Source organism: Dama dama, chromosome 18 (assembly GCF_033118175.1).
Source record: "Dama dama isolate Ldn47 chromosome 18, ASM3311817v1, whole genome shotgun sequence".
NCBI classification, from domain to species: domain Eukaryota; kingdom Metazoa; phylum Chordata; class Mammalia; order Artiodactyla; family Cervidae; genus Dama; species Dama dama.
In genome coordinates this window covers 83,816,036-83,827,411 of record NC_083698.1, presented here as the reverse complement: position 1 = coordinate 83,827,411, position 11,376 = coordinate 83,816,036, and the positions used below count along the sequence as shown (strand labels likewise).

The following is an 11,376-nucleotide window of genomic DNA, read 5'->3' as shown; positions in this document are numbered from 1 at the left end:
TTTCTTGAATGAAAGAGAGATGGGGTAGGATGATTGCAAATGCATGTGCCCTTGTCCGTGGATGTATGTAGTGGACGCTGACATCACCACTATGTAGGCAGAACACAGAGATGCACTAAACTCAGGGTCCCCAACCTCCAGGATATAATGCCTGATGATCTGAGGTGGAGCTGATGTAATAATAATAGAAAAAAAGTACATAATACATGTAATGTTCTGGAATCATCTGGAAACCATCTTCCCCTCCCCCACCCCCTTCCATGGAAAAATTGTCTCACATGAAATCAGTCCCTGGTCCCAGAAAGTTTGGGGACTGCTGCACTAAACTAAAGCTTATCATAGCGAGAGCTCAAAGGAGACTTGAGTGGTGACTCTTTAGCATTACCCTCAAGACAGCTCTGAATGCAGGGGGCCTATCTTCCAGGTGTTCCCTTAGCACTTGTTTCATCTCTACCAAGAAACTTTCTAATTTGCCATTTTTTCCAGAAATAGTTAACTTTAATTATAAATGATTGAACGACTTCTGGGTGTCGTTGGGAATGGGGGAGTGTCAGTTGACATCTTGGGTCCAATATTCATGCCTCTAGGATGACAATGGTCAAGTTGGGTCTTTTCCCAAGCTTTCATTGGTATCTCACTACCAAAAAGACCTTTAAGAAGGTCCTTGATTTCAGACCTTTAGAGAGAGCTCTGATCAGATTTTCTTAGACATGAGAAAACATAGGCAAATGCTAAGTACCCAAACCTTTTTATGGGTGAGAATGTAATATTTTTAAGATTTAGCAAAGTTACATACACACCTGACAGATGTGATTATCCACTTACAAAAAAATATTAGTTTGCTTAAAAAAAACCAAAAAACTTCAATCCAAATTTATTAGGATTACAAAAATAACAGCACATTTCATGAACTCATTATAGCTCAGAATTACCAACACATCCAGAGCATGTTTAAGTAAACTGCTTCTTGTCAATACAAATCTCATGACATAAAAAAGAAGTTTATTTTAATATTTACAGGAGAAACATGCTGGTAGTTTCTTAACATTCTGTTTGGAATTAACGGGTGAGGCTATTTTTAAAGTCAGAGAACATCTCCAATTGAAGAAGGTATTTTAGAAACATCTCACAATACATTTTATCTAATACCAACTGAATAATTCTGCATCCTCTTCTAAAATTCAGGCTTTTATCGCAGAGCTTCTGGAACTTCCACCTACAAAAATAGGGGATTCTCTTTCAATAAAAACAACAAAAATGATAAAGTGGGAAAAAAAATCTATACAGTATGACTTTAGCAGTATTTTCTAGAAAGAACTCAGATTGCTGTGAGTGCATGTGTGCTAAGTTGCTTCAGTTGTGTCCAACTCTTTGCGACTCTATGTTCTGTTGGTCCACCAGGCTCCTCTGTCCATGGGATTCTCCAGGCAAAAATACTGGAGTGGGTTGCCATGCCCTTCTCCAGGGGATCTTCCCCAGGGATTGAATCCAAGAGGTCTCTTAGCTCTCTTACATTGGCAGGTGTGTTCTTTAGCACAAGTGCCACCTGGGAAACCCAGATTATTGCTGGGTGATATTCAAATTTTTTAATTATAAATTAGGTGTTAAATCACTTGCAAGAAAGAAAGAAAAGAAAGTGAAGTCTCTCAGTCGTGTCTGCCTCTTTGTGACCCCGTGGACTGTAGCCTACCAGGCTCCTCCATCCAGAGGGATTCTCCAGGCAAGAATACTGGAGTGGGTTGGCATTTCCTTCTCCAGAGGATCTTCTGGACCCAGGGATCGAACTTGTGTCTCCTGCATCGCAGGCAGATGCTTTAACACTCTGAGCCACCAGGGAAGTTCAATCACTTGCAACTCGGTGGTAAAATTTTTGTCAAGTGATGAATCTGTTTTGGAGAGATATACCCTGATTTCTTATTAAAGAAATTGGGTTTTTTTTTTTAGGTTGAAATGTCTTAAGGTGAGCCTGGCCCTTAAAAGACTGAGATGCCAAGAAGGTGGACCAAGCACATCTCTCAAACAGAAATGTGCTCTCTCAAGTGACCTGCTCTTGATACTCCAGGTTTGGCAGTCTGTTCTGGCCTATACTGATAAGTGTTAGAGAGGTGATTTGGTGCCCGAGTGCGGTGGAGGCTGACTCCTAAGCTAGGTGCTCGCCCCAGTCTGCCCTTGGGTTACTTACCCGCCTTAGCTGTTTTATGCTGCTTCCCCGAATAGCTTCCATGAGATTCTCATGAGCTGATCTCTGCGGGGTAGACGGTCGGGAACTGTCTTCCATTTTCTTCTCCTGCACCGACCTCAGGGAAGTTTTAATTTCCTTTAGGATATTGTTTGGCTGTTTCTTAGCCTTTTTCCCTTTTTTCTTTTTCTGTCCGTTTTGTAAGGCCCGCTGGGCGCTCTCCTGCTGCTTGATGACTTCCGCGATGTTGCGGGTGATGAGCTTCTTCTCTGGGGGCGGAGGCGGGGGAGGCGGAGGTGGGGGTGGCAGCCTTTGGGGAGCAAGAGGGGGGGGGCGGGGGCGGGGGCGGGGGCGGGGGCGGGGCCGCCGGAGACGGAGGACGGCTCCTCACAGTTTGGACTTTCCTGGGCAGTTTGGGGGAAGACCAGGGGGAGTGCTTGGGAGATGCGTACGGTGAAGAGCCTGGCGTGCCCCTCCGCCAGACTGTGGTCCTCAGGTTGGCTCCTCCGCCGTATCCCTCCTGCTGTTTCTGCTCCTGCATCCGCTTCTGCCGCTGCTTATCCATGTTTCTGGTCAAGAGGCTGGTCATGCTCATTCTTGGTCCTGGCAGCTCGAAATGGTAGCCCAGCCTCAGAAGCGTGGTGTTCTCCCTCAGCAGCTTGACGATCTCCATCTCCACCTGGCTGCCCATGATGTGCCTCTGGTTGTGGAAGCGCAGCTCGGTGAGCACGCTGTTGTGCTGCAGCGCCCTCATGATGGCCAGGATGCCCTTGCCCGTGATGAAGTTGGACTCGATGTTGACGCTGGTGATGTGCCGGTTGACCCGCAGCATGTCCGCGATGGCCGTGGCCGCGCTGTCGTCGGCGCGCGTGTTGGCCAGGCTGAAGGCCTTCACCACCGTGTTGGCCTTGAGGGCCTCGGCGAAGCGGGCGAGGGTCTGCGAAGTGATGTTCTCGATGTTGTTCAGATTGACTTCCGTGGTGTCGGGGTCGTTGTGTTTAATCTTTTCCAGAGCATCCTCGATCACTGTGGGGTTCCCGCAGGGGTGAATGGCAGCCGGGGGAGACTCCGTGTTCCTTCCTCTGTGGCCGTTAGTCAGATGGATGTTTTCGATTTGACTTGTAAATGTCTTTGGCCTCGCGTTGTCAGAATGGACACTATCGGAATGCACAGATCCGTTCATCCCTTCCTCCTTCGCACCTGTTCTTTCCTCTCCTTCGCTGTCCTCCTCGTCCTCGTCCTCGTCCTCGTCCTCCTCTTCCGTGTACACATCCTCAGAAACCTCACTGTTACATTCTGTAAAGACAAGCTCTTCCTCACTCTCCTCTTTGTCCTCTTCTGCAACCTAAAGAGCAGAGTATCCTCATGAAGTTTGCCGTTTTAAGTGCATTATTAAATTTTACAAAAGTAACACACGGTTTTGCCATATATACATGTACCAGATCATCACGTGGTTGCTCTAAAACTCACACAATGTGATATGCCAATTATATCTGAATAAATTCTTTAAAAAGTAACACACAAGCAAGTAAGACAAAACTTTCTAAGAATAAAAAGTTCGTCTCCAGCTACTAATCTTCCTAGTTCAGGTGACCAGGGATGACATTTCCTTGCATAACTTTCACCAGCTTTTTCTGTATTCTGCAGAATTTTTTTGTATTCTGCAAAATAAATATCCAGAATTCAGTTTATGGAATAAGAGTTTGCCATCATTTTGCCAGTTTTTAACAAATAAGTGGGAGCTTCTGCTCTGGAAAACCCTTGATAACATTTTTATTCTCTTAACCCTCTCTCCTGAAGGACGACTTCTAGTCCACTTACCGTTTAGCAGATTCAGCCGTCCCTTGGGGAAATCACCCTTCTGTCCTTCCTTATTTCTCCATCCCAACATACAAATAACAACAAAAATACATAACACGTTTATGAGTTCCCTTTCTTTTAAGATTTTTTTTTTGAGGGGATCATTTTTAAAAAGTCTTCATATCGAATTTTGTTCTGTTATTTCTTCTGCTTTGTGTTTTGGCTTTTTGGCCCTGAGTCATGTGGGATATTAGCTTCCTGACCAGGGATCAAAGTCACACCTTCTGTATTGAAAGGCTAAGTCTTAACCACTGAACCATCGGGGAAATCCTTGGGTTCCCTTTCTTAATGTTCAGAAATTCTTCCCCCAGTCTGCCTCCTACAGTCTCTGTGACAGGAACCCAGAGCCCTCTGCCATGTCCTATGTCCGTGCATACAGAGGCTGGGCACCTCCCTCTAAGTAGAGCTTGGCACGGGGTCTCAGAGACCACACCACCTGGAAGCTGAGGCTGTCTCTGTCTTTTTCTGGGGAAAGAAACCGAGGGAGCAGGTCAAAACCCATCTCTATGCAGAAACTCACCCTTTGCAGCAAATCAGCTTGAAATCTCATGTTATCACAGGATTAAATGAGACGGGACTTCAGAAGACATGAGGTGGAAAAGATAATTGCCTTTGGCACTAACTACATTTCAACCGTCATGTGGAACAGCAGAGAACAGTAGAAAAATCTTGAAGCAAGCCACTGCCTCAGCCTGATGGTCTTAAATTATTTACCAGGTATCAATTATGAAAGACTTTCAGGCAAACACAATTTCACTTCATCTTGGTCTTTCCTGTTTACAAGACTTTGTACTGAGAAGTTCAGCTGACCCCCCCCCCGCCACTTTTTTCTTTTCCTCACTATCTTTTCTGATAAAATAAAAATCTGGCAATTGCTGACAGAGTCCGATTTTCCCTAATGCTATCTTTTTAGCCCTTTAGTTTCTCTAAAGCCTGGAGACCCTTTCCTGTCCCCAGAGCCAGAATTCTTCCTCCTACATGGGAATGTTTTTGACCCCAGCCTCCTGCTGCCCGAGGCACGTGGAATGAGCTTTGGAAAACACTGCACTGGTCTCCAAGTTTGTTTGCCCAGTTGCTGTCACGAAATAGCCTCCAGTTATCCGCTTGTTTGGAGTGGCAGGCATCAAGTGATGGCCTGGGGAAGGGGTCAGCCACTCCTGGGATGGCTTGTCCAGTCTTAATTTATTCACTTGTTCAGGAGCAGGAGGGAGAGTGACACTGTGTGTGTGTGTGTGTGTGTGTGTGTGTGTATGTGTGTGTGTGTGTGTGTGTGTGTGTGTGTTTAGCTGTTTCAGTATTTGGAGGAAAGAGGCCTGTCTCGAAATTCAAGGTGTACTCCCTGTCACACCACTGTTAAATGGTACTCTTCTAGTTTTTCAAAGACCTTTAGGCTTTATCTGGCAAGAGGTGTTTTTTCCCTTAAATATATTTGCAGAGATCATATCCGAAACTCTTATCCAGCAATGAGTTGTCCTGTGACATCTCAGTGACATTTCCTCCAGAAAGCCTTCTTTGACACCTCCTCAAATTATCTTTGTGATGTGATCCCCTGATGCTGTAACTCCTCCAATAAAGTACCTCTTTAATTATTTGTCTTTTTCTCCCAAAAGACTGTCTGCAGGGTGACAAAAGGATCATGTCTGTTCTCACCTCACGCAGTGCTCAGCAGGTAGTAGGGATTCGGTAAAATTTGATAACTGAATGGCTCTGAATTGACATTGGTTAACAGCCTCAGGCTTCCCTGGTGACTCAGTTGGTAAAAAATCCATCTGCAATTCAGGAGCCCTGGGTCCGATCCCTGGATTGGGAAGATCCCCTTGGTGGAGGGCATGGCAATCCACTCCAGTATTCTTGCCTGGAGAATTCCATGGACAGAGAAGCCTGGGGGGCTACAGTCCATGAGGTCACGAAGAGTCGGACACAACTGAGTGACTAAGTACAGGACAGAGTAACAGCCTCTAAGTCAGGGGAGGTCTTGGAGAATAGTACAGATGGGGTGGGTGGGAGGAAGGAGATTGATTGTCCTGGTTTGCCCAGGGCTGAAAGGTATCCCAGGAAACAGAGTTTTGCATTCTAAAATCTACACAGTCCCAGACTAGTTGGGGGATATCTCAGAGAAGAACAGCAGAAGGGAGAAAAGTATCCAGAGAAGGAGGAAGAATGATGTTAAAACATTCATTGCCCACTTTCAAAATTATTCCCGCGTTTGGACTGACTGCAGTGTTCCAGATCACCTATCTGCAACTGCTCTAGAGTTAACCCAGATCCTTGCAAGGGTTTCCCTGATGGCTCAGATGGTAAAGAATCTGACTGCAATGCACAAAACTTGGGTTTGATCCCTGGGTTGGGAAGATCCCTTGAAGAAGGGAATGGCAACTGCTTTAGTATTCTTGCCAGGAGAATCCCCATGGACAGAGGAGCCTGGTGGGCTACAGTCCATGGGCTCAAAAAGAGTTGGACACAGTTGACTAACACTTGCAAGAATGGGGGTGGGAAGGTCGGGGGTGGGGTGAGGCAGTGAGGCTTGAGGCACTGAAGGGGGTGATAGGGAGAAGCGAATATGGGTACACTCAGGGAATAAATAAGACAACAAAAAGAGGGTGGCCAACCATTTCTCCTCATTACTTCCCTGGCACCATTATATGAAGAAGGAGGCAGTAAGCATGGTTTCCCATTCTGGTTCTGGTTCTACCCATAAAGAGCTGATTTTCTTTGTTGTGTTAGTCACCAAGTCTTGTCCTCCTCTTTGCGACCCCATGGACTGTAGCCCACCAGGCTCCTCTGTCCATGGAATTTTTCAGGCAAGAATACTGGAGTGGGTTGCCATTTCCTTCTCCAGAGGATCTTCCCCACTCAGGGATCGAATCCGTGTCTCCTGCCTTGGCAGGCAGATTCTTTACCACTGAGCCAGCAGGGAAGGCTCAAAAAGAGCTGGCTGATTTTAGACAAATCGCTAAATCTCTGGCATAGAAGGTCTCAAGGAAGCTGCAGTAGGGTTGGGCGGTTCTCCGACCACAGAGTATGTCAAAAGCACCAGGAGGGCTGGTGAAGCCGCACAGTGCTGGGCCCCACCCCCAGAGTTCTTCATTTGGCTGGTCTGGGGGAGTCCTAGAATGAGTTGGAAGGTCCCAGGTGATGCCGACGTACCCACATTCTGAGAATCGCAGTCTTTGTGCCAACAAGACTGGGTTTGAATTTCAGCTAGAAGCTGTTAATCTCAAATGAGTTTCTTAACCTCTCCCGGTCTCACTTCTCACATCCAGAAGGTGCGAGTTCAGTGAAGTGATGTGAATGTACTTATTGGCACCTATGCCTGATACCCAGCAGATAATCAAGCTCAGGGAGATGGACCTTTGGGTCTCCAAGGCCTCTTGGAGATGTTTAATGCAGGATAAGTTTGTGGGAGTCAGGTGGACAGAAGCTGTCATTCAATAGGTGTTGGAGATGATTCTCATAAATATTTACAGAGCCAACAGTAGCCTGATAAGCATGACCCCTCATCTCCTCCTCATGGTCTACACCCGGCTGCTCTTCACTTACACCATCACCCCCCACCCCCACCCACCCACCAGTCAGCTGCTCTGAGCTTTTTCTTGGAGTTGAAATGGATTGACACCCTCCGCTGGCAAACTTCTGCTCAGCACTCCTTGTGACTCTAGAGACACCTTGCCAGCAGGGAAAGAGGAGCGAGAGAAAAGTTAACTAGCTGAGAAAGGAATCAAAGTTCATCAACACACAGCCTCTCTAATTGAGCTGATAAGCCATTGGCAGGGCTCAGAGATCAGCAAAACCTTTGGCAGGAGCAGGTGGGTTTCATCAACAGCTGACAACAGGCTTTGTCCTTTGCTTTCCACTCATCTCAAGACGGCATGACATTAAAATGCCTTTGTTGGGTGATCACTCCAATGGCTGTCTGTCCTGGACATTATGAGGCCGTTTTAATCGTTTTTTATTAGGGAAAAATCTTTAAGAACTGTTAGGAAAATGTGATACTTCCTATATGTGACCAGATTTTGGATACACATTTCCACATCAAAAAAAAAAAAAAAGACCTTATGTTTGTGGAATAATTGACCAACCCAAATCCTGGCCCATTTTGTGTATTCTTCCTTCTCACCACCCACCTTCAGACCCTCAGGGCAGGTCACCACTGTGGCCTTGGCAAGCCCTGGCCTGATTCTGGTGGCCCATTCTGCAATGATTGACATGGACAAAACTCACACATATCTTGCTACAAATGTGGCCCACACACTCTATCGTCAAGATCATCTAACAGTTCCTGGATTAGTACTATGAAAGTCTTGCCATTGGCTTCAGGCCATTTTGATCTTAGATGATTCCAGTAGAGCACACAGGTTTTAAACTATTGCTCCTGACCAGTGTTCTTCCACAAATTCAGGAATATATTATTTTGATATTCTTATTGCCATAACTATATTTTCAGAGCTTAGTCTTTTGAACTTCCTTCTGTGAATGATTTATTTGACAAATTCAAATTAACTGTTTACTGGGCAGAGAACAAGAACTTAACAGACCTGACCTCTAATAGAAATGCATTTCTGGTCTCAGAATCACCATTATAAAATAGGAAGGAATCTTAGAAGTCATCCTTGCAGGGATGCTTAACCTGGAGCCTTGGGAGGGTTTCAGGATGTGTGCCATCATTTTGAAATTCTATGCAAAATTTTTGTATGTTTGCACAAGCACACATGCATTTTCTTAGGAAAGTCTTTAACATAAAAATCTCAAAATGGTGTCTGAAGAACACCCTCCATTGATATGAAAGAGAACTCTGCAGAACTGACTCTCTGTTCAAGGTCTTACAACTTCAGGGCAGAGCAGGGATTAGAAATAAGGTGCCCTGACTCTCAGCCCCAAATATTACTCACCACCCCATGTTTCTTGGTGTTGGGAAAAGGAATTAGTTTTATTGTAGCCACCATCACAGTCCAGCAACAGATTACCCACTATTGTCTTTATAGAAGAAAATAAATTTACTTAGCTGCCATATACATTTACTTAACTGCCATATATATATGTGTGTGTGTGTGTGTGCGTATATATGTATAAAACAAGTATACCACATCCTTAACTTATAACTCAAATTAGACTTTTGTTTGGCAAAATATCTAAACCCATGCTTTGCTTGTGAATTATTTTCCTCTTGAAGATCCCATCTTTGTCGATCGCAGGACCCCCCAACTAAGAATCTTTCATATAATCCATTAGGTGGTCGTAAAAGTTAGATGACTATTTCAGCCTGAGAAAATTTTCAATAGCAGGTGCAAGTGGGTTATAAGAAAAGTGATGAGGAATGAAAAATTAGGAAAAAATAAATAAGCTTCCTGGGTTCGGGATTGGGGGATTGGGAATAGCTAAGGAAAAAAATCCGAGAGCCTACCTTTCCACACTCCCCCAGCCTCTCCTTCTCCAAGAGTTTCTGGGACTCCTTTTCCCAATAGGCCATCAGCGCCTCTCTGCTGAATGTCCCTGTGGGGGTTTTCTCGGTCAGACTCTTTTGCCTCATCCCCACCGGGAGGCTGTGATCAGGTTCAATGTCGTCCAGCTCCCTCTCTAGTTCCTTCAGCTCCTCAGCTGACAGGGAAGCCAGGAGTTCGTCCTCATCGATGGATTCATATTTGCTAAGTCCTCTCCTGTAGCCAAAGGTAGACATGGTCCCTGCTTTGTCAGACCCACAAGGAGCTTGGGGAACCAGGCATTCAAGGCAGCCAGCAGCAGGCAGGGAGGAGAGTGGGCAGGCTGGTTAGCAACTGGTGCTGGGAGTGCCTGCGATAGCCTTTTAAGAGCGGTGATACAGGCTGTGACAATGTAGAGAGGGGTGAAGGCATAGGCTGTTTTAAGCATCAGACGTCAGCTAGACATTTGAACACAAAGAATGTCACATCAGTGGTGGATGGAGGTCTCAGAAACCAGTGGGGATTATTCACATACTGGCCAGGGACATATTTAGCTGAGCCTAGTGGCTCATGAGGACAGACAGACAGGGCTTCAGATAGGAAGTAACCAGCTTCTTTGTTTTCAAACAACAAGAGGGTAAAAATGTATTTCTAAAATGGCTCACTACCACCACCATGGTCATGAAAAGATTCTCTTCTTATAATCTTCCAGGATGAGAAATGACTACACATGCCTTTAGAGTAGTTATTCTAGTTCTCCTAAAAAACATACCGTGGGTTGCACTGATGAGAACAGAAGGTTATAATGATATAGCAATTTTCTATTGTCATTGCATTTTGCAGTTTATAAAGTGCTTGTATGTAATTTTCCTAATCATAAGTCCTGAGAGATGACTTACATTAATTATCTTCCTCTACAGATTTTTGCAAGTGAGGCTCTGAGAAATTAAGTGAAGTCAGACAGCTAGAAGGGCGGAAGCCTTTGCACTCTCTCTCCTCTGCACAAAATGGCTTCCTTCACTTCACCCCTGAATATTAGTAAACAACTTGATTCACAAACAAGACTCCCCAAAAGACAAATAACAATATTGGACAAGATTTATTATGAACTGACACTATGCCAGTCTAGTGCTAAGCATTTTAAACATTTATCTCACTTAATCCCACAACTGGATTTGTGTCTGGGCTGAAAATTGAAGAGATGCTAATTTGAAATTATATGCCTGCCCACATCTTTATGAATGTGATGAAATACACACACCGTTTACAGGGTTTCATAAATATATCATCCTAGCATACAGATATATGAACATGTGTTAAAATGTATATATATAGAACTGTACATGTATCAACACAAATACATTATATTTTGTTTATGCATTCAGTAGTTGTGACTGTTTGGGTTGTTTCCAGGTTTGGGGAGTTATAAACAATGTTGAATACTCACTGCAAGTCTATGTAGCCACATGTTTTTATTTCCCTTGGGTAGCTAGTTTGCAGTAGTGGAATTACTGAGTTATATGGTAAATTTACTTTTCATGAAACTGCCTAATTATTTTCCAAAATGGCTGTACCAATTTACTTTCCTACCAGTGATGAGGAGCATTCCAGTTTCTCCACATCCTAACATGTTTTTGCTGAAGTGTTGGGTTATAGCTATTTCAGTGCCTATGAAATGGTATCTCATTATTGTTCTAAATTTCATTCCTCTAATAACTAATGATATGTGCCGTGTTTAGTTGCTCAGTAGTGTCCAACTCTTTGCAACTCCATGGACTGTAGCCCGCCAGGCTCCTCTGTCCATGGAGATTCTCCAGGTAAGAATACTGGAGTGGGTTACATGCCCTCCTCCAGGGAATCTTCCCAACCCAGGGATTGAACCCAGGTCTCCCACATTGCAGGCAGATTCTTTACCATCTG

General features: G+C 44.7%; 1 protein-coding gene across 1 annotated transcript; it reads right to left on the bottom strand.

Moving 5' to 3' along the window:
* Positions 1-1,124: 1,124 nt before the first annotated feature.
* Positions 1,125-9,713, bottom strand: LMOD2 (leiomodin 2). The gene is given in 4 exon segments (XM_061166395.1): positions 1,125-1,216; positions 2,183-2,495; positions 2,497-3,517; positions 9,437-9,713. Coding segments are annotated over 4 exon segments (1,638 nt in total). The 3' UTR covers positions 1,125-1,189.
* Positions 9,714-11,376: the final 1,663 nt, after the last annotated feature.